Below are 26,190 nucleotides of genomic sequence, written 5' to 3' on the forward strand. Positions count from 1 at the left end.
ACTGGAAAAAGTTGAAAAAGACTAAGAAATCAATTCCCAGGCAAAGCAGCCCAATAGCCAAAGTGATTTAGGGTCCACTGTGCATATATGTATGTGTGTGTGTGTGTGTGTGTGTGTGTGTGTGTGCATGCGCGTGTGTACACATGTGAATGCACATGCACAAATAAAACCTTTCTCTGTGCTTGAGATTATTGCTGCCATCAAGCATGGCCCTAGCACTAAGGAGATCAAAGTAAGGTAAGCACAGAGGCTTGGGAAGTGGCATCTTGACTCAGGACAAGACTGAGGAAAAAAATCAATAGAAGCCACAAGAAGTGAGTGCTTCCTTCTACACAGACACAGGTCATCATGTCACCTGAGAGTTCCCTTCACCCAAGCAGAGCAGAGAAAGGCCTATGAAACTCCAGACAAATGGAATCACTTCCCGGGGGGAGTTCACTTACATCCAGTTTCATCAGGGTGATAAGGTCCTTCTTGGCCGCTTTGAAGATGGCATCTGTCCTCTGGCTAGTGATAGTTCCCTCAGTGTTGTCTTCCGTGTAACGGATTACAGCAGAGGGGATCTCTGCCAATGTTACCGATTTCCTTCCCTTTAGAAGAGCACAGACATTCAATGTCAGCAGAGAAAGCTCAGAGATGAGATGTGAAGAGGATTACCAAAGGTGTGTACTGGCAGAGAGACTCATCAGGTACCAGTGTCTTCACCATAAGATGACTCTGGACTAATGTCTCAGTGTCAGGTCTGAGGATATTGAGAGTCCCAGTCTCGGCAGACGATGGAATGGGTTGATGCCATGTAAGAGAACCCATTTACCTCCTCCCTTCCCTCACTTCTCTACTTGTCTTTTCCTCAATCTATCCCTCCTTCCTCCATTCCCGCCCCACTCCTCAAAGCTATAAAACAAAAAACAGGGCCAAAACCTGTAGCTAATTCAGGGGTCTCAAATACCATTCAGAGGAAACTACCTTACTGGCGATCACGGGAGGTTCATCCGAAAGACTAAGTCTGGCCCTGTCATATACCATCCCCAGGTCAGATTTAGTGTCAGTGGAACAGCCTAGAAATAGAAGGGGAAAGACTCAGAATAAGCACCAGGAACAGTCAGCAGGAATCCTGCATCCTATGCTTTCCCATCAGTGTCTCAAAGAGCTGGCTGCACAATTAGAGGTAACTCAAAGTCACTCTGCCAACACTCTTTTTTACTTTTTTGGACTGGACCTGTGAAACTCCCTTTACCAATGTAGATCAGCACCTGCTTTGCATCTTAAAGTTTTGGAGGGTTATCTGGGGCACTGATAGATTAAGTGACTTGTCCAGGGTCACAATATAAGAATGTATCAGAGTTGGTACTTACACCCAAGTAAGTCAACCTGCTTGAGATTAGCTTTCTCTCCACTATCCCACCATGCCTCATACTACTATTGTGCATCATTAATAACTGACCAACAGCCACTTTAACAGTCACCTACACTGTTTCTAGAATTGAGCCAGGGGATGCTGCCTTATATAAGATTACAGAAGACATGTGCTTTGATCCTGCTCAGCTAACGATATACACTTACTAATACCTGCTGTACGCCCAGCAAAGTATCAGGAGCTGTAGAGGATGCAAAAATTAAAAGACACAGTCTCTGTCCTCTCACTACTTATGGTACATAGAAACTGACACCTATTCTGAACAAGGCATTGTGCTGGGTTCATACCACGGAAGACACAGAGTGACATAAGACTTGGTTCCTGCCCTCAAGTTGCTTACAGATTACTTTCAGAAACAAGACATGCACACATAAAAAGTTAAGTAATGCAAAGCAGTATATGAGAAATGTCTAATAAATATTACAGATAAGTATTCTAAGATTTCAAAGAAGGCAGAGATCACCATGAACTAGAGTAATCAGAGAAAGTTTTATGGAGGTGAGTCTTGAGATAATTTTTGAAGGATGAAGAGAATTTCACCCAAGAAGAGGAAAAGGCATTACTGGCAAAGAAAACTGCATAAGCTAGGGAACAAAAACGGAAATGAACAAGGAGTATTCAAGGGAAAATTAAGAAATCAGCCTGGTTAAAACACAGGCTGAAAAGCAGCTGAGCAACAGAAAGGAAAGTAAATTTAGAAAAGTGGGGAAGGGGGTGAGCCAAGACAGCAGAGTAAAAGCAGGGATTCACCTGAGCTCTCCCAGGCTGGGTTTAGAATGAATCTGCAGCCACTGTTTCAGGAACTCTCAATTGGCAAGGAGATCAGACAACTGATCAAAAGATTACAGGGGACCCTTTGTTGGCACTGGGAGCAAAATATGTTACATTGCCCATACATGCCTCTGGGTTGCAGTCCCAGGGCAAGAAGGAATGCTAGCAGAAGAAGTGACCATTCAGAGTTCTAGGACAGAAAAGGGTGCTTGTGGTCGGTCACTCACAGACCAGAGCACAGGCCAGGAGAGCAGTGACCACCCCTCCCCTTAGGGAATACTACCTTGAAAGAGCTGAGAGCTTACAGACCCTCAGAGCTAGCTCTGAAAACAGCAGCACAAAAAACCTGAAGCTTGGGACAAGTGCCGGCTCCACCCCAGGAGAAAAGCCCAACTTTAACATACAGTTTAAAGTCAAGAAATAAGCTAGGAAAATGAGCAAACAACAAAAAAAGAATCTGACCACAAAAAGTTAATACAGTGACAGGGAAGATCAAAACATAAACTTAGAAGAAGACAAAGAAATCACAGCAGCTACATGCAAAACTTCAAAAAAAAAATGTAAATTGGCTCAGACCCTAGAAGACCACAAAAAGGATTTTAAAAATCAGAGAGGTAGAGGAAAAATTGGGAAAAGAAATGAGAGTGATGCAAGAAAACAATGAAAAGACAGTCAATAGCTTGGTAAGGAGGCACAAAAAAAAAAAACTGAAGAAAAAAATAACACCTTAAGAAAACAAAATAGGCCAAAAGGCAAAGAAAGAAAGAAAACTATTGGCCAATTTCCATAATGAACACTGATGGAAAATTTTTAAATAAAAGACTAGTAAGGAGATTACAGCAATATATCACAAAGATCATATACTATGACCAGGTGAGATATATAACAGAAATGCAAGGCTGGTTCAATATCAGGAAAGTTACCAGTGTAACTGACCATATCAATAACAAAACCAACAGAAATCATATGATTATCTTAACAGATGCAGAAAAAGTTTTCAACAAAATATGACACTCATTTCTATTAAAAACATTAGTGAGCACAGGAATAAATGGAGATTTCCTTAAAATAATAAGTAGTATCTATCTAAAACTATCAGCAAGCATTGTCTGTAATGGGGATAAGCTAGGAGTATTCCTGTTAAGATCAGGAGTGAAGCAAGGATGTCCATTATCACCATTATTATTCAATATTTCTACTAAAAATGCTAGCTATAGCAATAAGAGAAGAAGAAAAAGAAATTGAAAAAATAAGAATAGGTAATGAGGAGACAAAACTACCACTTTGCAGACAATGTGATGGTATACTTGGAGAATTGTAGAGAATCAACTAAAAAACTAATTGAAATAATTAACAACTTTAGCAAAATTGCAGGATACAAAATAAACCCACATAAACTATCAGCATTTCTGTATTCTACCAACAAAGTCCAGCAGCAAGAGATAGGAAGAAAAATTCCATTTAAAATAACTGTAGACAATTTAAAATACTTGAGAGTCTACCTGCCAAGATAAAACTAGGAACTACAAAACACTTTTCACACAAATAAAGTCAGATCTAATCAACTAGAAAAATATCAATTGCTCATGAGTAGGTGGCACTAAATATAATAAAAATGACAATTCTACTTAAATTATTTATTTACTTATCCAGGGCCATACCAAACTACCAAAAATTTATTTTATAGAGCTGTAAAAAAAATAATTACAAAATTCATCTGAAAGAACAAAAGGTCAAGAATATCAAGGGAATTTACTGAAAAAAAATGCAAAGAAAGGTGGCTCAGCCACATCAGATCTCAAACTGTATAACAAAGAGGTAATTATCAGAAAAATCTGGTACTGACTAAGAAATAGAGTGATGGATCAGAGGAGTAAATTAGGTATATAATACACAGTAGCAAATGACCATAGTTATCCGTTTGATAAACCCAAAGGTCCATGCTTTTGGGACAAGAACTCACTGTTTGCCAAAAATTGCTGGGAGAACTAGAAAGCAGTTTGGCAGAGGCTAGGTGTAGACCAACATTTCACACCATATAACAAGATAAGGTCAAAATAAGTATGAGATTTAGAGATAAAGAGTGATATCATTAGAAAATTGGAGGTGCATGGAACAGTTTACCTCTCAGATCTATGATTAAGAGAAGAATTTATGACCAAATGAGACAGAGAAAGTTACAGGACATAAAATGGATAATTTTGATTACATTAAATTAAAAAGATTTTTCACAAACAAAACAAATGTAGCCAAGATTAGAAGGAAAGCAGAATCCTGGGGGAAAACTTACAGCAAGTTTCTCTGATAAAGGTTTCATTTTATAAATGTATAGGGAACTGAACCAAATTTATAAAAAGACATGCTATTCCCCAATTAATAAATGCTCAAATGATATAAATAGGCAGTTTTCAGAAGAAATCAAAGCTATATCTAGTCATATGAAAAAATGCTCTAAATCACTATTGATTAGAGAAATTCAAATTAAAACAACTCTGAGGTACCACATCACCCCATCAGATTGACTAATGTGACAGTAAAGGAAAATGACAAATGTCAGAGGTGATGCAGAAAAACTGGGATACTAATGCACCATTGGTGAAGTTGAGAATTGATCCAGATGTTCTGGAAAGCAATTTGAAATCATGCTTAAAAGGTATTAAAAAAAAAAAAAGAAAAAGGTATTAAAACTGTGCATACCCTTTGACTCAGCAATAGCACTACTAGGTCTATATCCCAAAGATTAAAAAAAAAAAAGGAAAAGGACCTATGTGTACAAGAATATTTATTGCAGCTGTTTGTGTGGTGGTAAACATTTGGAAATTGAAGGGATGCCCATTAACTGGGAAATGGCTGGGCAAGTTGTAGTATACGATTGCGATGGAATACTATTGTGCTATAAGAAATGATAAGCAGGATGCTTTCAGAAAAACCTGGAAAGACTTACACGAACTGATGTAAAGTGAAGTGAGCAGAACCAGGGGAATATCGTATACAGTAACAGCAATATTGTACAATGATCAACTGTGAATGACTTCACTATTCTCAGCAATAGTGATCTAAGACAATTTCAAAGCACTCATCATAAAAAATGTTATCCACCTTCAGAGAAAGAATTGATGGAGCCTGAATGCAGATCATAACATACTTTCTTTCAAACTTTTTTATTTTTCTTGGTTTTTTTGTCTGTGTAATCTTTCACAACACAACTAACGTGGATATATGTTTTTCATGGCTGCACATATATCATCTATATCAAATTGCTTGCTTTCTCAATAACGGAAGGGAAGGAAGGAAGGAAGAAAATTTGGAATTTAAAGTTATAAAAAATGAACGTTAAAATTTTTTACACGTAACTGGAAAAAAATGAAATATTTGAAAAAAATCAAAGGAGAAAAAAGAAAAGTAGGCTAGACCTAGATTCTGATGGACTTTAACTACAAAGCTAAGGAGTTTGAATTTTATCCTGTAGGTAATGGAGTGTCACTGAAAAATTTCAAGCAGGGAATAGAGGATGGGCTGGGAATAGAGTGATGTATGTGACACAATCAGTCCTGTGCTTTATGAAGATTAATCTGACAGTATGTGCAAAATAGATATGATGAAGAGAGAATGAAGGCAGGGGGATAGGCTAGGAGACTATTGCAAACTGCCTAGATAGGAGGTGGTAATGGCTTGAAATAGACTGGTGACAAGGAAGATGAAAAAGGATAGGATGTCAAAGAATGACTGGATTGGAGAAAAAAGAGAAGAATATGTTGATATGCATATTACACATTGATAGAATGCTGTCAGACATCCTCCTCTTCTAAAATGTAATAGTATTGACTAGATAATGGAGGTTGCAGGAAATAATAAGAAAAAGTAAATCTTATATTAAATCTTATGTTGAGGGAGACAAGACATTTGCTCATTTGTAACATCTCTGTAGACACGGCAAAAGACTGGAGACAACAGGAGTTCCAAGTTCAGTTTCAAGTCTGGTAACTGACTAGAAGGCTATTTGCTCAAGGTCCTCAGTTTCCCAATTTGTAAAGAAAAATCAATTCCTACTTCCCCAGGCTACAACCAAAACAACAAAAAAAGAGAGTACTTTGTCAAAAAAAGCACTTTGTCTGCACTCTATTGTCTGTCAAAGAATCAGAGCCCACCCTCCCTTGGACTTTCTTCCTAATCTGCACTAAAAAAAGAACAAAGAGATAATCTAAGTCTGCACCAAACAGCACCAGGGACTCCCTGAGTTCCCTTTTACCTTGAGGTGTCAGTGTGTCAGGTCCAATCCCCTGGAATTTTCCTAGTTCATCAAAACTCTCTCCATGCATTGAAGGCAGTGGACTGGAGAAGCTCCGCTTCACAAAAAGTGCATAATTCTCTACCTGGCTTCCCTTCACATAATCTGTCAGGTGAAAATAGGACATAAGCCCAAGGCCACTAAGAATCCCCCTGAACTCCTTTCTCTTCCATTTTAAGATGTGTCTTAATCCCACTCCTTCAAATGATGCAAAATATTCTGGATACTCTTCTCCCTTTCCAAATTATACTAAAAACTTGGGGTAAATCTCTCCAGATGTGGCAGTCATCTGGAACCTACTATATCCTCACAGTGCCACAATCAAAACCTCCCAGATCTCTGTTCCTTGAACTCTTCAAAGCCCCAAACAAAACAAAACCCACATCTGCCTAATGGGGCTCAACTATCAAGTCCATGCAGGAGGCCATTCTCTTGGGCACCATTCTCTCTGCACCAACATAATGGCACACCTACTACAGCCTACCAATCTTGGCATATGGAAACACAGCTTGGTGTTGTGGAAGAAGCACTAGACTTGGAGTCTAAACCTCAGATACAAAATCTAGACCAGCTACTTAATAACTATATGACAGTGGGCAAGTCATTTAACATCTCTGGGTGTCAGTTTACCTATTTGTAAAATTAAAGAATCAAATCAGATGCTCTCTAAAGTATTTTCAAGCTCTAAATCCTATGATCTCCACTGCTCAGTACATAAAGATAGTCTGTATCTTACTTTCCCTAATTCCAAAGAAAATAACAGCCTTCCTCCTAGTTGCCCAAATTCCTTTATATGGTTAAGTGGGACTCTGTTACCTCTTTTATTTTCCTACTATGAAAAAAACTTAATGTCTTGATTATTTCTTCTCTATGCTATAGACATGGTTTATTTACTGTGATCTTCATTCCACAGCAATTACTATTATGATATTTTTTATAGTTCAGATCAACCTGGTCTTAACTGATAACAGGTCAAGTCTTACTGGCTAATTATGCTATAAAAACATTGTCAGCACAAAACCGTTCTGATAAGCGGGAAGCTTCTAGAAATATTACCTTCTGAACTGATGCCAACTTAAAGCCAGGGTGTCCTCTCTGCACTAAACCTTATCTTCTTCATAAGTTCTAGTGTGCCTGACATTTATATTATTTAAGGAAAAGGCACATGGAGAACAACATGGAGAGAATATTGGTGAGAGCAGTTGTAAGGAAGAAATGAAAATAGAGACAGCAAAGGAAGAAAAGTTCATGAAAGGGGCAAAACTTTAGGATAGTTAGATATTCCTAGCTTCAGAAGATATTAAGGATAAATGATTTATTAACAGGTGATGATGAAGAGGAAGGTAACAATAGAAATATTTACATTTATATAACATTTCTCCCTTTATAAAATACTTTCACACATATTATCTTATCTGATTCACATAACAGCTTTCTCTGAAGAAATCAGAGCAGAATTATCTCCATTTTATGGAGGAAAGAGACTCAGACAAGTTAGGAGACATATTCTACATGTAAGTGGAAGACCTAGGACTTGAACCCAAATCTTCTAATTCCCACTGAGTGTGCTTCCTACTACCCCATGCTCTCCTACAAAGGCACTAAGGGCCCTGCTGCCTGCCTCCACCGGCCAATCAGCCTCTATCTAGATCATCACCTGGTTCTGAGCCTTCTTGGGACTTTTCAACCTTTTCTCCTCGTTGTTCTTCATCTGATGCTGGACAGGACATCTGCCTCTTCATTTTGTTGGCTGTTACACTGGCCAAAGACACCAGAGGGATAGCCTGACTTTCCTGGGGGAAGAAAATAAAAAAGCAAATGAAAAGTACTGATCAAAGAAGAAAGCTACTGCTGTCTCTCAGAAAAGAAGAGCCCCAAATCAGGAGCTACACAAGGAATACTTAGCATTTTGGTAATGAAGCAATGAGATTTTCAAAATGTATCAACTACTAACTGAGAAATACATTGGAATCAAAGCCAAGATGGTGGATAGAAGGAGCATTCTAGCTGAACTCTCCCAATATTCCCCTTAAAACAACTTTAAAATAACACATTGAATCGAATTCTGGAGCAATATAAACAACAAAAGGTTGAGGTGAGGTATTTTTCCAGCCCTGGACAATTAGGAGGTCAGAAGGAGAGGTCTGCGGCATTGGGACGGGGGCCAACAGCAGCAGGGACAACGGTAACAGAGGCGGCAGCAGCAGTACTGGGAGCTGTCACTGCCCTGGTTCTAGACACCTGGTCAGAAAGAGATAACTGGGAACCACTATGAGAGTACTGGGTGCAGGACCGGGTGCTATTTTGCAATTCCATTGCCCATTATCCAGTTTCAGGGTAGAGGGAAGCAGTAGTATGTGTAGTCACAAGAGAGTAGGGTTAGGGTTAGGAACAGAACACAGACCTGAAAAGCAGTGACCATAGCTCTCCCCCAGATCACACCACCTTAGAAGCACTGAGAACTTATAGAACCCTACAACTAGCTGTGAAAACATCAAGGCATAAAAGCCTGAAAATTGGGATGGTGACTTCTGCTCTACTCCCTACCAAGGGTGAGCAGAGCCCAACTCTAACTTGAAGTTCAAAGTCAAGAAATATGCTGAAAAAATGAGCAAACAACAAAAAGGAACCTGACCATTAAAGGTAGTATGGTGACAGGGAAACTCAAAACTCAAACTCAGAAGACAACAAAGTGTCTAAATAAATCATTAGCATTTCCATTTATTATCAACAAAACCCAGGAGGAAGAAATAGAAAGAGAAATTCCATTCAAAAACACTACAGATAGTACAAAATATTTGAGAGTTTACCTGCCAAGACACACACAGGAACTATATGAACACAACTACAAAAACACTTTTCATACGAATAAAAAGAGATGCAAAAAACTAGAGAAATATTAATTGCTGAATCAATGGGTAGGCTGAACCAATATAATAAAAATGACAATTCAACCTAAATTAATTTACTTATTCAATGCCATACCAATAAAACTACCAAAGAATTATTTCATAGAGCTAAAAATAATTCATCTGGAAGAACAAAAGGTCAAGAATATCATGGGAATCCGTGAAAAAAAAATTTTTTTTTGAATGAAGGAAGGTGGCTCATCAGTACCAGATTTCAAACTATGTTACGAAGCAGTAATAATCAAAGCAATCTGGTATTGGATAAGAAATAAAGTGGCTGATGAGTGGAATAGATTAGGCATATAATACATAGAAGTAAAAGACAACAGTAATCTTTTTTTTTTAGTTGTTTCAGTCATGTTCAACTCTCTGTGACCCATTTTGGGTTATCTTGGCAAAGATCCTGGAGTGGTTTGCCATTTCCTTCTCCAGCTCATGTAACAAATGAGGAACTGAGGCCAACAAGGTTAAGTGACTTGCCCAGGGTCACATAGCTAATAAGTATCTATGGCCAGATTTAAACTCAGGTCTTCCTGACTCCAAGGCTGGCAACTTATCCACTGTGCCACCTAGCTTCCCCAAAGTAATCTAGTGTTGGATAAACTCAAAGATCCAAGCTTGTAGGGCAAGAATTCACTATTCAACAAAAAATACAGGGAAAATTAGAAAGCAGTCTGGTAGAAACTAGGCATAGACCAACACCTCATACCATATATCAAGATAAGGACAAAATGGGTATATCATTTAGACTTAAAGGGTGATATCGTAAGCAAATCAGGAAAGCATGGAAAAAATTACTTGTCAGATTGGGGAATGGCTGAACAAGTTGTGTTCAACTTGTGATTGTGAAGGAATACTATTGTGCTATAAGAAATGACAAATGGGATCATTTCAGAAAAACCTGGGAAGACATATGAATTGGTACAAAGTGAATTAAGTAGAAGCAGGAGCACGGTATACAGTAACAATAAATAACTGTGAAAGACTTAACTACTCTGTTCAATATGATGATCTATGCCAATTCCAAAGGATTTATGATGAAAAATGCTATCTTCCTCCACAGAGAGAACTGATGAAGTCTGAGTGCAGATTAAAGCATAATTGTTTTCATTTTCTTTATTTTTTCTTTATTTTATATTTTCACTTTCTTGCTTTTTAAAATTTTTACAACATGGCTAAAATTGTAATATGTTTTTCATGACTTCACATGTATAATAGATGTCATATTGCTTGCCTTCTCAATAGGTGAGAATAAGGGCTAGAGAGATGGAGAGAATTTAAAACTCAAAACAAAAAAGAATGTTAAAATTTTTTTTAATTTTAAAAAAGAAAAATACATTGTATTAAAAATACTGAATCACCTTATATATGCATCAAATTAGCACTCAATAAACAACTTTTTTTTAAAAAACTGGTTATCTGTAGGAAGATACACACCCTAATCTACTACTTGTAGAACTATAAAATCATTCAATTATTTTAAAAAACAATTTAGAATTATGCAAAAAAGTTTTTTAAATTGTTCATTACTTTTAACCTAGAGATCCTACTACTGGAATTATATCCTGAAGATGTTGCTAACAGTCAGAAAAGACCCATATGTACAAAAACACTGAAAGCAGCATTATTTGTGATAACAAAAAAGCTGGAGAAAAAAACGTGCTTAATGATTGAACTACTGAACAAACTGTGGCATATCAGCATAAATGAAGTACTCCAGAGAAGGATGAATACAAAGAATTCACAGAAACATGCAAAGACTTGTATGAAGTTATAGAATGAAACAAAGCAGATCTAAAAGAGTTGATATACACAAGAAGGAAGGTCCCATAGATACCAAAATATTAAAAACAAAACTTTTTGTGGTAGCAAAAAAACAAAAACAAAGTGAAATCCAAATGTCTGGGAAGGGCCGAACAAATTATGGTATATTAAAGAAATGGGATATTATCGCATTGTAAAAAAACAAAACAATACACAAACATAAGGAATTCAGACAAACACAGAAAGATCTAATTACATGAAACAGAACAAAGAAAAAAGAACCAAGGAACAATATATATGGTGACTACAATAATGTAAATAAAAACTATGCTAAAAAGCAGTTCAAGTCTGATTAATTGCAATAACAATCCTGATTCTGGAGAACAAAGGAAAAAACATACAAAGCCTTCCGTCTGGTGAAAGGAGGGAGAATTCAGGCACAGAATGTTGCACCGGGAGTCAGGTATAGTTGCTTTTTTTGGTTTTACTTAACGTTTTCTTTGCTGCTAGAGAGAGCAGATCAGGAAATGATTGTAAAGTTTTCCCAAAAAAGCATCTTTTTTTAAAAAATAATCTGTGTCAAAACAAAATGTATCAATATATTTTATGAAATAAAAGCAAAGCAAAAAAATCTGATTGCTATTGTTAAGCCAACCTAAGGCCCTAAATACTTTAATCTTACTTATCTACAACTCTACCAACTAAGGATACCAGTCATTTACACTTGTCATTATCAGAAACTTTATTATGAGAGATAAGACATAACAGTGGAAGCACAGGGATCCATTTCAGGGTGACAAAAATGGCAGTTGATAATATACAAATATCATTAAACCAAACAATGCTAACATAAACTCACTTTGAGGAGGCATCAGCCAATGGACACTGTAAGAATGATTGATATTTTATCCTTTCCAGTTGTAGTACAAGGGTTAAAAGAGGAGGAAAATACTGACAAAAGAGAAAAAGAGGCTCCTCTGAATCCTCCATATTCATTTCTTACAGTAGAGTAAAATCCTATTGCATTACTGTACCCAGTTTGTCTAGCCATTCCCCAATTGATGGTAGGTATTAATTTAAGCATTTTGTAAAACTTAAAAGGTTATGTAAAGACTAGCTATTATTTTTAAAAATATGACACATTTCAAGAAATACAAGAGAATTTAAGCCCTCAAGTAATCAAAAGGAGTTTTGGAAAACCAATAATTAGCCTTGGGATTCAAAGAGTAAACATAAGCATAATTTATAATTTTCCCAGGTCAAGGCTTTCTTAGATGTGTTTAACAATACCTGAAAAAAATATTAAATTTCCATGGCTTAGAAGTAATTAGATTATTGTTCTGGGGAGTGGGATCTGGTGCAAAAGATGAATTTTTCTACTCACAGGGTTGAAGAGTTCAGTGGTAAGCCCTAGGTAATTGTGTAAAGACAGGAAGGTCACCCTCTGCAGCCGCACCATTATGATCTGACAGGATACAAACAACATGAGGTTCAAAATTCCTCAGGTACCCATACCTGGGATAGATGTGTACATAAAGTCCATGAAGATTTTCCCAAGTGCCCACAATGCCCCTGACTCAGAGTCTCATCTCCTGCCATGCCCCTCTCCTAAACCATTTGTCAATCAAACCTGAGATCATTCCCTATAGTCCTAAGCCCCACCTCCCACTTCCCAATCTATTCCCAGCCCCTCTCATTTATTCCTATAGCCCCAATATTTAGTCTTGCTGAATGGATTTGGGTCCTTTCTTTTCCTGAGAACATTAAAAAAAAAAAAAGTGGATGTTGGTACCACTTTTCAGCAAAGCTGATAATCAGACCTGAAAACACTCTCATGTTCCCTACAGAGGGGAAACCTTGGAATGATGTCAGGAGTAACCTTCCAGTAGCTACGGAGAAGAAAAGAACATAAAATTTACCCACCTGTACTACTCTCACCAAGGTCTCAGGGTATTTTTCAAAGACACCTTGGAAAGCAGCAGCTGGAAGCTTTAAAATAGTGGATGGTATCACTGCCCTGGCAGAGACGGTTTTATATGGAGCTGCATGGCCCTGTAATAGAATGACAGTCCTAGTTAAGACAAGTGAGATGAATAACTGCTGTGCATTCATTAGTAACAGAAAGCCTGTAAGAAGTGATGAGACCTGAATGAGGATGCTAACCACATCGGTGGAGAAAAGCAGATGGGTATAAAGGCTGATTGGCTATGTGGGAGGTTGAGGGTGATTCCAAGGTTGCAAGGTCTGAAAAATGTGATGCCCTCAAGAGAAACAGAGAAGCTGAGGAGAGAGGTAGGTATGGGGGAAAAGATGATAAAGGCTGTTTGTAGACTAGAACAGTGTCATTTTTATCCCTGTATGACCAGCACCAAGCACAGTGCAATGAACACAGCATGTGCTTTATAAAAGCTGGCTGACTGAAGAAAAGCAACTTTCCTTTGGACTGCTCTGGCAACTCATACAACAGAGGCCCTCAAGCAGCACAAGGGGGCTCACCACCACTGGCCAGGCCCAATCCATGGGAGAAGGGGCTACTAGAGGTTAGGAACCCAGGTCTCTAAATATCCACCAGTCCTTTAGTCTAGATTTACTCTAGTCTAGTCAACTTCCTGAACTGTAGGTGATCAGCTCGGCCAAAGAAAAAAATGAGAATTGACATTTGCAAGGTCAAGCTCTTCAGTACACTCTTCCAAACAAAGCATAAGTCATCATGAGACCAGAAATGGCAAACCTAAATGAAGAGACCAGGACCAGAGAAAGCCAAGAGAACTCAGGATTAGGATATTAAGAGAATAAGGTGAGGTCAGGGCCCTAAATGGAGTTTTCAATCAGGCCTTTGTTTCTATTATTTAAATGGGAGTTCCCAAGGAGCAATCAAAAGCCAACCACACAGATTCTACATCTCCTTCTCCCTGACAGCTAGCACCAAAAACCCCAGGCCTAGCACATTACTCAAAGATATTGGCCCAAACAGCTCACCTAAATGAAAGGGGTTCTTTAATAAACAGAACTGGAATATATTTTAATAACATATTCTATTATGCCACATCCAGGGAATTCCAACTAAAACCAGCTGGTTCCCAATTCTCTTGACATTTTTTTCCCCAAACATAGTTAACGATTCATTCCTGTCATAAGACTCTATTCAGAATGCATTGTCAATTGCAAATACTGAAAGCTGAACACTAAGTCCTTATTCAGTGTAAATTCTGATCAAAATAATGAGATTGATAAATGTTTTTCATTAACTTACTGTTAGCTAGGTCTTTTTTTTTTAACTATAAAACCCCTCAGACTGGGAAAATTGTCTTCTAAGATGAAAACTAAAGGATTTCCAATCTATACCTTATAAAAAACAGGAAGCCAGTTCACAGTGGACTCATTAATTACCTGTTGAAAGCCCAAAGGGCTTTGATCATTCCAAAGGACCAAAATTTAATCTAGTTGAGAGCTTTGTCCTCTCCTTGTATAAATCTTATGTGAGCATATAAAGATTCTAGAAACCCTATTCAAAGCATTTGCTCTTTGACAAAAGTGAAACAAAAATGCTCTAGCTTTAAGTGTCTCTGGACTTTCCATGAGTATTCATTCACTGGTTACTGAAAATGGATTTACAAACTAAAATTATAATTCCAGCAAGAGAGTTTAAAATATTAGTTTCTGTGCTTTAAATACCAGATTCCTATCATTTTATTTGGCTGGCTCTAAATAGCCTGAAATACCAATTACTTTCCCCTCTTCACCGCCAAAACAAACATCAAGTTTTTAACACAGATTCAGAGTTAAACACAAAAGCCCCACGCGGTAATGATTAAGAAACAAGATCATTCTATCTAAATCATACTCCTGTTCCTAGAGAGAGAAAAAATAGTGTAATAGAAAAGGGAAGGAGAAGGAAAGAAGATAACATTAACCCCTGAGAAACTCTGATAAAAAATAGCTCACGCACATTTAATTTTCAAATCTACTGATTACTGTGGTTGAAAAAAAATTCCAACCACAACATTAATGTTTTGTGAGACAAGAGACAATATCCTTCAAAATGATCAATTAATCACAACATAGTACATTTTTCCACTCAAATGTCACCCCATAAATTTTCCACTCCCAGTACACTAAGAAAAAGATCTATTCTTGTTGCTGAGCAAGTGGAATCACTGCTGACATTGTGACAAGACTTCATCACAACAGGCTGGGAAGGGAATGAATAGTCCCAGACAGATTGATTACTAAAGCTCAAAGTTAATTTAAGAGCTCGTGTAATAACTGCCACTCCCAGCTCCACAATTCATATAACAGGTCAAGCATCATCCGTTATGTTCTTCGTAATAAATGAGGTTTCATAAAGAAAGACACAATAATGAAGTAAAGATCTACTGCAGAATAAGGAACAACAAAGAATAAACTCCCTTCTTAGCTTACTCATTAAGTTGATTGTTTATGCTAGAGAATTTTTTCCTCTTTGCAAAATATTTTCAAAATAAGGTGTTACCCCTTTTGGACCTGCCTCACTTCCACTTATTTCCCTTTAACTTGTAATTCTCTGTCTTTCTGGTCACAACAAATTAATAAACATTTATTAAGTTCTTACTATGTGCTAGGTATTATAATAATCATGGGGGATACAAAAAGAGGCAAAAGACAGTCCCTACCCTCAAGGAGCTTACAATCTAATGGGGGAGACAACATGCAAACATACGTATGTATATGTGTTATAGGCAAGACTTGAATCCAATTCTACCTGACTCCAAAACCAAACCACTATCCACTATTCTACACTACCTCCAAAGCCTCAACTTACTACCTTGCTTTACTACTGTAAACTTGGTTAGAGTTCTTTGACAAAAGAAATTCTATCTATTGTTCAAACTCAAGTAAAAAATCATGATTGATTTTATGGTATAACTTCTATGCTATCAACGGGTGATCTATTTTTACCTAGTGAGAGGTAAAAATATGTAAGGCATACACAAGATTTTGAAATTCTAAGCAAAGTTCAGATCTGAGTCTCCTCTCTAGAGCGCAGAGCCTGATAAAGACTCCTTGTGAACCATGTCTCCACATATCATGGTTAACTTTAGGGGTAGGATAAATAATATTACTGGGTCAGGGAAACCTAAAGGTAGTCTCAAAAGTTTAAAAACATTTTAAGGAGACTGTAGGGACTAAAACTGTCCAACCTACAATAAGACTGAGGCAGAGTTCTGAGCCCATGGCACTTTATTAAAGGGTCCATGGTGCCCTCTAATGAAGTAGACCTCAGACCTTCCTCACAATCTGAGATGCCCCCTCTTCCAGGGCCTTATTTTCATAGGGTTTCATATCAGATTTGACACCTGAATATTCTAAAGGGGCTATACAAAGTACAGAGTCCAACTGGTTGACAGATTGGGCCAAAAAAATGATGCATTAGCTAGAAATGGCATGTCTGGGGGGGAGGGGTGTTTCAGGTTGGGAAAAGTATGGGGCATCTCCACTACATGATCATAAGATGGTCACTTGCTCATGTTGGATGGACTAGAAAGAATGGTCCGGAGGTACACAGATAGGTTATAAGAAAAACACCAAAGACTACATATATATATGAGCTGCTAGCATTATTTAAAGGGAGCATGGTATAGTGAATAAAGGGTAAGTCTTAGTGTTGTGTGACTTGGGTTTAAACCCCGCCTCTGAAGCATAAAGGCTATTGTATAACCCTTTATAACTCACTTAACTACCCAGAATCCCAAGACAGCCTGTAAGTTGCAGCACAGTTGGCTAAATGACTTGATAGAAGGAGTTTCCTCACCAAGAGCTCCCTACATCAATGCAATCAAGTTAAGATTAAAATATATATATGTGTATGTATGCATGTATGTATATGTGCGTGTTTATATACAGAAGAGAGGCAGGCAATGCGGCACACTGGAGAAAGCCGGCCTCAGAATCATGATGGTCTCAATTCAAGTCCTGCCACTAACACACACTGACTCAGTGACTCAAGATTAAGTTCCTTAACCTCTCAGTGCTCTAGGCAACTCCCTAAGACTGCAAATTGCAGAAAGGATGCCCACTTGCAGTGGCAGAGTGAGTTTCTTCCTCTGGGAGTTCTTTATGCCAATGAAATCACAGGTCTAGTCCCTATTCCTATAATAGTGGAAAACACCAATATGAGAATGCCAATTCAAAGCATAAGTCCTACTAAAGGAGAAACTGAAGTAGTGCCTCTAAAAAGGAAATTAGCACAAGATACACTCAAATATTGATTTACGTAGTTTGTTAATTCCTTAATATACATAAGAATCAGGATCTAATTAGAATACCCCAGCTTAGAGCAACATTATGAATTCTGATATGACATTGAAATTGACCCGTGATTTCTGATTCTGCTCAACTGCATTCTTGCCAAGGCTATCATGGCTTCTGAGAACTACCTTGAAGCTGTTTAAAGGAATTAAGGTGAAAGTTCCCGCAAGGCTCAGCTCAGAATGATGGTAAAGATGTAACCTCTGACAGGAGGTTTAAAAACTCAGTTGTCACTTCAAATGCCAGCTTCACTTAAATGTGCCGACAACATTATCTTCAAAGATAGTGGTGCTCTTCTACTGCTCTGAAAGTAAGGGTTAGTTCTACTATCATATGACTAAGAAGAATGACGACTTACTGAGAAGAGAGTTTTAAAGCCTAGCCATCCTCCAACACAGATGCCCAAGTAGCATCAATAAAATGAAGGCTTCGAGATCAGTATATGGGGACATACAGAACTAGACACTGGGATGACGAGTATTCAGGAGAAAGACTCACGGTGATGACATCCAGGATGCTGAGCAGACTGTGGATACTGTCTCCAGCCAGGACTTCTTTCACTATCACCTCGGTATTGTCCTGCAGACAGAGGGTAGATAGGGTTGAACCTGTCCAATATAGACACCTATTGGAAAACTGACTTTGCGTAAAACTTCTTTATGCCAGGGCTCCCAGCTGGCTTGGCAGACAAAACTTTGGTGCCAACTCACATCTTTTCACTCCAAATCACTATAACAGAACAGTTGGAGACAAGGAGGCACAGCAACCCATGCCTTGGTCAAGGTAACTGTCATCGTAATCACCAAAAAATGGGGCAGCGGTTAGGGCATGCCAGAGTGGACACCCAGCTACAGTGTGCGTTTTTCCTGGCAAGTGACCTAGCCTCTGTTTGTCTCAGTTTCCTCATCTGTAAAATGGGGATAATGATAGAATCTGTCTCCCAGAGTAGTTGTAAGAATCAAAAAAGTTAATAATTGTAAAGCACTTGGCACAGTGCCTGGTACATGGTAAGTACTACATACGTGGTTGCTATGATTAGCCATTATTACTGCAAGCTGGAAAGCGGAGTAAAGCAGGGTCCAGACAAATGTAAATATTCCAAACCTACGGCCCCATCTAAATGGTCAGATCTGATATAAAATAAAAGAAGAAACACAGTATAGTGGAATTTGGAATCAAAAAACCTGGGTGCAAATCCCAGTTCTGCTACTTCTTAGCCATGTGAAATGGGCAGACCTGGCTATAGGGCCTGCTTTAAAGCCATGATCCTGACTCTGCGCTAATTTTTCTGGCTTTAAACATAAAAGACTAAAATCATTTCAGGAAAGAATGAAAAAGAAAACCTTGTTGCTCTGTGTGCTCCACATTCCCACCTTCCAGGAGAAGCTTGTCTGAGCTCAACACTTCCACACTCCCTAGACTCACTCCCACAACACAAGGAAACAATCACTTCAAGTCATTATGGGGAAATCACTATTAAGAACCCAACAGGTTCATATGGAGTCCTTAGAAACTGATTCCAGGGAAATGCAAACAGCAGCACCCAAGCTCCAGTGTCAAAACACTTCTACGGAAGCTCTAACCTGGTATACTTACAATAAACCATACTGGTTTCTTTAGGCTAGAAGGAGGGATCTTCCCTCATTAATGATTACATGCTGGTTCCACATCGGCTGAAGCACATATTATGAGAAGTTTTTTAAGGGATAAATCTGTTCATTCAGGGAAGCACATTCCACACAGAGCACTGCAAAAACTTTATAACAGTCACCTGAAGTCAAAGGATCCATTTCCTTAAATGACATACAGATTATAAGCCCATCAGTTTGCAAACTCATTTAAGGAAGGGGCCATGTTTTATAATAATAATATTATATGTTAGTAACTCAAAAATACACATTTTACAAAAAAATTGAGAGCCTAAGGCATAGAAATAAACTCAAGGTTCAAAACTTTTTTTGGGGGGGGGTGAGGCAGTAGGGGTTAAGTGACTTGCCCAAGGTCACACAGCTAGTAAGTGTTATGTGTCAAGTGTCTGAGGGCAGATTTGAACTCAGGTCCTCCTGACTCCAAGGACAGAACTCTATCCACTGTGCCACCTAGCTGCCCCTGGTTCAAAACTTCTAACTGCATACTCTAGCCTCACCACAAATACTGGGCAATGGACATTCTCACATTTTCCTGAATGCGAACTTCCAGTCTCCCATCCTGAACCACATAAATACTGTTGTCAAGATCTCCAGGACGGAAAATATACTCTCCTTCATGTAACTGCACAAAAACCATGTGTTTACACAGTTCCAGAAACAATGGCTTCTCAAAGTGACCCAGGACCCTGTGAGAAGAAAACAGAGCATATCTTAATGAGGAATCTCTCAGAGTAGGAAAAAGGAAGGAAAAGATGGGTTTTGTAGGGAGAAGGGTTGTATTAAAGGCGGAAAAATAACAAAGCCTGCAGTATTGCAACCAATATTTAGAATCCTTGACAGCATGGATTTTCATGAGGCTGGAAGTCAATAGAGCAGGTACCCAAGCAAAGATCTGAAAAGATAATCTCAAACACTTAAAATGACTAAATAGGCATTCCCATAAATTTTTAATTTCCATAAACTCAAAGCACTAAGAAACCATCACAATAAAGTTTTGGACCAGCCCTATGAAAGGACAGCATTCCACAGATCACAAGCTGGGGCAGAGAAGATGAAAAAAGTGCTTATATTCTAATATCAGGTCAGAGCCTGTCAAAAGTGAAGGCCAGATTTACTGACTTCTGACCCATTTAAACATCCAATTTTACTCTAGACATAATAAGAAAGAATAAAAGTTGTGGATACACAATGAAATATTAAGTATATAAAGAAGGAATAATGAGAAATAAAGCAGATTAATAAACCATGCTTCTGCTAGAAAATAATCCTGCTGCACCCAGCTGAAATTCTATTCATTATAGTAGATTATACTTGAGTACAATAGGGAATGGTGGCTTCAGAAATGATCACATAATTAGGACAAAAGCATGGCAGGACCCAGGGCAGAACTTCTTCTTGAAACACAACTCTCTGTATACAGGAATCAACCACAAACCAGAAGTAGTCCAAACTAGAAAGACAATTTAAAGACCTGATGTCTATGAAATAGATAATAAAATTAAAATAAGAACTAACATTCACATAGCACTTATTATGTGCCAGGCAATATGCTAAGCACTTTATAATTATCATCTCGTTTGATCCTCATAAAAACCCTGGGAAAGTGGTGTTATTACTATCTCCATTTTACAGATGAGGAAACTGAAGTGGACAGAGGTCACGTGAATTGTCTGGGGTCTCATAGCTAGTAGGTGTGTGAGGCTGGATTTGAATTCAGGTGTTCCTGCCCCCAAGTCTGGCACTCTATCCATTGTGCCACCTGGCTGCCTCATTCACTGAGATTACTGACCCCATTTTGTAGAACTGATCATGTTTGTGAAAAAGGCTGTAATCTGTGTCTAGCTGCATTTTGATCTAGGCTTAAGATTCTATACAAACATCTGAGCCTTTTGGTAATAATAATGATTATTATTAGTAATAAAATAATAATAACGATAGCATTTACATAATGCTTTAAAGTTTACAAAGTGCTTTACAAAATATAATTTCATTTTTGGTCTATTGCAAAAGACCAAAAAAGGCCCATTTCTTTCCCCAGGTATCAAACATCTCTGCTAACAGAGTATGTTTTCTAATAGTTTACTAAGAAAATAACATAGAATTGGCAAAGAAACCGAGACAATAGCTTCAGTAAAGTAGAAGGACACACACAAAAAATCTATAGCATTTATACATAATAATTATAAAATACAGGAGGAAATAACAGAGAGGAAATCACATTCAAAATATCTACAATAACTACAACCTCCTTTGAGGTTCACTCATCCATGTTTATTACTCTGTCCAAATTCTTATTTGTAATAATCATAAAATAACATCAAGCCAATCTACCAAGGCACACTAGAGATACAACCATAAAACACTGTTAAAAGAAATAAAGAATGGTTAATAACTGGACAGATATTCATTGCTTACGGTTGGGCCATGCCAATATATTAAAAATGATAATACCACTTAAATTAATTTATGGATTTAGCATATGCCAATCAAACTACTCAGATAATACTTCATAGAACTGAACAAAAGAAAAATAAAATTCATTTAAAAGAACAAAAGCTTTAGACTGTCAAGGCAAATAATTGCCTAAAATTCTCCACTGGTGGCAAAAGAAGGCTATGGGTATGCCAGATATGCAGGGTATGCATATTCTGTCATACACAGTTGATACATCTTTGGCTGATTTGGCTAGACTACTCTTTTTCCCCTCACTTTTTTAGGCTTTATTACAGAGAATGGGTCACTGAATAGAGAAGGGAGATCCCCCTTCTCTATTCAGTGACCCATTCTCTGTAATAAAGCCTAAAAAAGTGAGGGGAAAAAGAGCAGTGTGTGTGTGTGTGTGTGTGTGTGTGTGTGTGTGTATATATATATTTTTTTTTTTGCTTTTTGGTGAGGCAATCAGGGTTAAGTGACTTGCCCGGGGTCACATGTGTGAGGTCACATTTGAACTTAGGTCCTCCTGATTCCAAGGCCAGAGCTCTATCCACTGCACCACCTAGCTGCCCCTGAAAGATACATTTTAAAATGAAGGTGATATAAAACACACACATATCTTCACAGGACCCCAAACTAATCTTTGTATTTGCTCACTTAAAGGTTATGAATAATCTAACTGCCAATTCCAATAGCCTTTTTTCAGTCCTCATACTTTCTGATCTTTGCAACCTGACAACGTTGACCATTCCTGCTACTGAATAAAAATACACCTTCCTTATAAATACAAATATATATATGTGTGTGTATATATGTATATATATGTATGTATACACACACACACACACACACACACCCCTCTCTTGGCTTGTAAGACAATACACACTCCTGATTCTCTTTCTGCCTTCCTAATTCTATTCCCCCTCTATCCTCTTTACTGGTCTCATGACACCTCGGGATGAGGCTCCCAAAGGTTCAGAGTATGATTTTAGGACAACACTCTGGACTAAAAAACTACCTTATTCTTCCCCTTCTACCCAAGTCTTATAACTATAAGAACTTAGCTATCTGGAAGTCAGAAGTAGTGAGGGTGCTCCCTCGATTCTTTGCTCAGTCATTATAGGACCCTAAAGATCAGGCAGACTTTCTTTCATACCTGACAAGGCCTTGAGCAAGGAAGAAGGCGAGGTCTATACCCTGCTCCTAACTTACTTCTAGACTATCCATTTGAAATCATTACTTACCAACCTTTCCTCCTCTGAGGTTCACTCTATCCATGTTTATCAACTCTGTCCAAATCCTTGTTTGCAGTAATTTTCCAGCCCCTAGATCATTCTTCCTCTTTTCTCAGAGTTTAGTAGCTGAATTTCTTTCCATCCCAATCCCATACCTTGTACTTAGGAACTTAAATATACAATCTGATGACCTCCTCAAACACTCTGGTCTCTTAGCTCACCAATCTTCTAAATTCTTATGACCTTCATTCTTCACACCATCTCAGCCACACAAAGAATGGTCATAGCCTTCATCTCATCATCATACACAACTGATCTACCTCCAAGATCCAGAAATCTTATATTCCCTCTACAACTACAGCCTCCTTTCCTTCTGACTTGGCAACATTTGACAATGTTGGCCACTCTTGGCTACTAGATAAATATATACCTCCCTTGGCTTCTAAGACAATATACATTGTCCTAGCTTTCCACCCCTCTACCTCATAGTTCCTACTCAACTATGTCCTAATGGATATCTCTAGTATAATGGAAAGGGCCCTAGATTTGGAGTCAGAGGTACAAATACAAGCTTTGCCACTTACGACTTGTGGGACCTTGAGCAAATCATTTAACATCTCTGGGCATCAGTTTTCTTGCTTGTAAAATGAAAAAGTTAGACTAGATGATGTTGATCTTCAAGGTCCCATGCAGGTCTAATTCTCTGACTCCCTGCTCTCTTGTCCTATCACTACTCTAGCCCTGCCAAATCCAAGCCTTCTCTGCTCCTACACATCTTTCTAAAAACTCTTGGAGAAAGTCATGCCAGTCAGTCCCATTAGGCCATCAGGACTACATACTGATCTTTTTATTCATCCCTGACTGACAATAACACTTCTCACAGAAGCTATTCCAAAGTCTTCTTCTCTCTCATCAACTTCCTCCATTGTCTATTCCCTCTTCCGTCTCAGCAGAGAACTTCACCTTCTACTTTACTAAAAAAAAAAAAAGTCATTGCAAGCTCCCTCTTTCCTTTATTCTATACCTCAAAACTTCTCTTCATCATCCTGCATTCTTTCCTACTCTAGCTCTTCTTACCAAGCCAGTCCCTCCATTTGTGTCCTTAATCTTACTCCTCCCTTTCCCCCATCCTACCATCTCCAAAGCTTGCTGTTTTGATCATCTCCTTTCTCCTTCTGATTTCACTGTTTTTATCAGTGGCACCATCTAGTCTCCCACATCTAAAACCTTGGGGTGTCTTTTTTCTTTCCTCTCTCATGCTATTTATATATCCTTCAGTTACCAAATCCTATCAATTCTACCTCCACAACATCTGTCTAATCTGCCCCCTACTCTCTATTTCCATTGGCACCACTCTATTATAGACCCTCTTTACCACCCACCAAGAATACTGCAATGGTCTCCAAACCATATCTCAGACTACTGTCAGAACAATGTTCCTTAGACATCGAGCTGGCCATGTCATTCTAATTATCCAATATTATCAATGACTCACTACTGCTTACTGAGTAAAGGTCAAATTCCTCTGCCTGGATATCAAGGATCTCGACAAACTGGCACCTCCTTACCTTTTCAGACTCATATCTCATACTATTCCTTGCCACATACTTCATTCTCTGGCCAAACTGGAGTGCTTTATTTCCCCTAAATAAATCCTACTCACTTTCCCTTGGTCATACTATATTTCCTATAGCTGGAATGTCCTCCTCCTTTGTCTTCTTTGCCTGCCGAATTCCTAGTCATCGTTTAAAGCTCAACTTAAATCCCATCTCCTCCCTGAAGCTGTATATGATCTCTCCCTCACTTCTCTACCACTAGTAATGCCTTCTCCCTTTAGACCTCAAAAGGACTTCATTTTGTAGCTCTTTGATGTAGTTACGCATTATTTTGTATTGGTTAAATGTTTAGTCGTTTTTCAGTTGTGTCCAACTCTTTGTGATCCCATTTGGGTTTCTCTTGGCAAAGATACTGGCGTGGTTTGCCATTTCCTTCTCCAGCTCATGTAACAAATGAAGAAACTGAAGCAAACAGGGTGAAGTGACTTGCCCAGGGTCACATGGCTAGTAAGTGTCTGAGGCCAAATTTGAACTCCAGAAGATGAGTCTTCCTGACTTAGGCCCTGAATTCTATCCACTGTGCCACCCAGCTGCTCATTTGTATATTTGTCTTAAAATGGAGACAACTGAAATAGGCTAGAAAGGATACTGGATTTGGACTTGGATTCAAATCCTAGTGTTGACATTTATGAGTTCTCTGACCTCGTACAAACCACCCAACCTTCCTGAGTTTCTTCATTTATAAGATGAGTATTATAATATCTTTAACAGCTACCTCATAAGGTTGTTGGGAGGATAAAATGAAATAATGTATACATAAATTAACTCTTGTTCCAGAGCCTGGTAAGAGCTGGGCCTTTGGTCTGAAACTGCTTTTGAATAGAGGTGACATTTGAGAAAATAACAAAACCATTGCCCTCCTCCCCCAAAAAGAGAACTAAAACAGAAGTTGTCTCTTCTCTTAAAGTCCACCAGTAGGAAGCTCTTCCTGATCAATGGCCATTCCTTTTCAACACAGCCCTACCCACACACCCATCCATTCCCCACAGCTAGGCACAAGGGAAACAATCAGAAGTTTCTGGTTGTACATGCCCTTTATCAAGAGGCCAAAGCAAAGTTCTTGATAGAAGTGGCCAAGGTGAAAGCTCCATAGGATGGTACCCAAATGCCCAAATCCCTCTAATCTAACCCCATCCCCTTTCCCTGCTATACACGTAAAGTACTTTGTAACTTTGAAGTGTTATTTTCACATTATTATTATCATTACTAATAGTGGACTGTAAGACCTGAGAACAGGGACTGCTCCTTATCTAAACTCTATTATTTCCCCTAGTACTCCATTACTTATAATAAGTATAAGATTGTTGGGAGGCTAAATGAGATAACATGTAAGTGTTATTTTAAAGTCAATAGATATTATTATCACTGCTACTACTTATTTATTACTACTCTATCATTACCACCACCACCACCACCACTACACTCTGTAAGGTCCATGAGAGCAGGCACTGTTCCTTATCTACATTTTGTATTTCCCCTAGTATATCATCTAGATGCACACAGTAGGTGCTTTAAAAAAATTTGCTGAATTACCGGACATTTTTCAGCATGTATAAGACTTCGGATGGTAGGTGAGAATTTTTAACATCAAACTCAGTGAGATCAGCTTCCAGCAAGGAGGGTGGGGGCTCCTTTGGCTGCAAGGTGGGATAGTCTTTCTTGAAACGCAGAATCCTAAAAGGCAAAATTAACATATTCATTGAAGAAAAGGTCTAAGGTCCACAGATTTTTTAAAATTCATAAAAAAAACCTTAAACCATAACCATTTTATCCCCAGTGACATCCAAGGCAGCTTTCCAGATACCCAGTAAAATCATAAC

General features: G+C 38.3%; 1 protein-coding gene across 10 annotated transcripts in view; it reads right to left on the bottom strand.

Moving 5' to 3' along the window:
- PNPLA7 (patatin like domain 7, lysophospholipase) overlaps positions 1-26,190 on the bottom strand; it is a 198,839-nt gene that overhangs the window by 164,151 nt on the left and 8,498 nt on the right. For 9 of the 10 annotated variants that reach the window (XR_013484710.1, XR_013484709.1, XM_078149930.1 and 6 more), the window contains 9 exons: positions 25,904-26,044; positions 19,613-19,772; positions 17,936-18,016; positions 13,073-13,201; positions 12,534-12,614; positions 8,134-8,269; positions 6,438-6,581; positions 967-1,058; positions 444-590 (listed from right to left, as the gene is read on the bottom strand). Coding sequence is in view for 8 of the 10 variants with exons in the window: in XM_078149930.1 (XP_078006056.1) it covers positions 444-590; positions 967-1,058; positions 6,438-6,581; positions 8,134-8,269; positions 12,534-12,614; positions 13,073-13,201; positions 17,936-18,016; positions 19,613-19,772; positions 25,904-26,044 (1,111 nt within the window). In the remaining 2 variants the exon portion in view is untranslated. The remainder of the gene's footprint in view (positions 1-443; positions 591-966; positions 1,059-6,437; positions 6,582-8,133; positions 8,270-12,533; positions 12,615-13,072; positions 13,202-17,935; positions 18,017-19,612; positions 19,773-25,903; positions 26,045-26,190) is intronic. The other variant, XM_078149934.1, reaches the window with a different exon arrangement.

This window comes from Phascolarctos cinereus, unplaced genomic scaffold, assembly GCF_003287225.1.
Source record: "Phascolarctos cinereus isolate Bilbo 61053 unplaced genomic scaffold, phaCin_HiC Scaffold_2;HRSCAF=192, whole genome shotgun sequence".
Lineage (NCBI taxonomy): Eukaryota > Metazoa > Chordata > Mammalia > Diprotodontia > Phascolarctidae > Phascolarctos > Phascolarctos cinereus.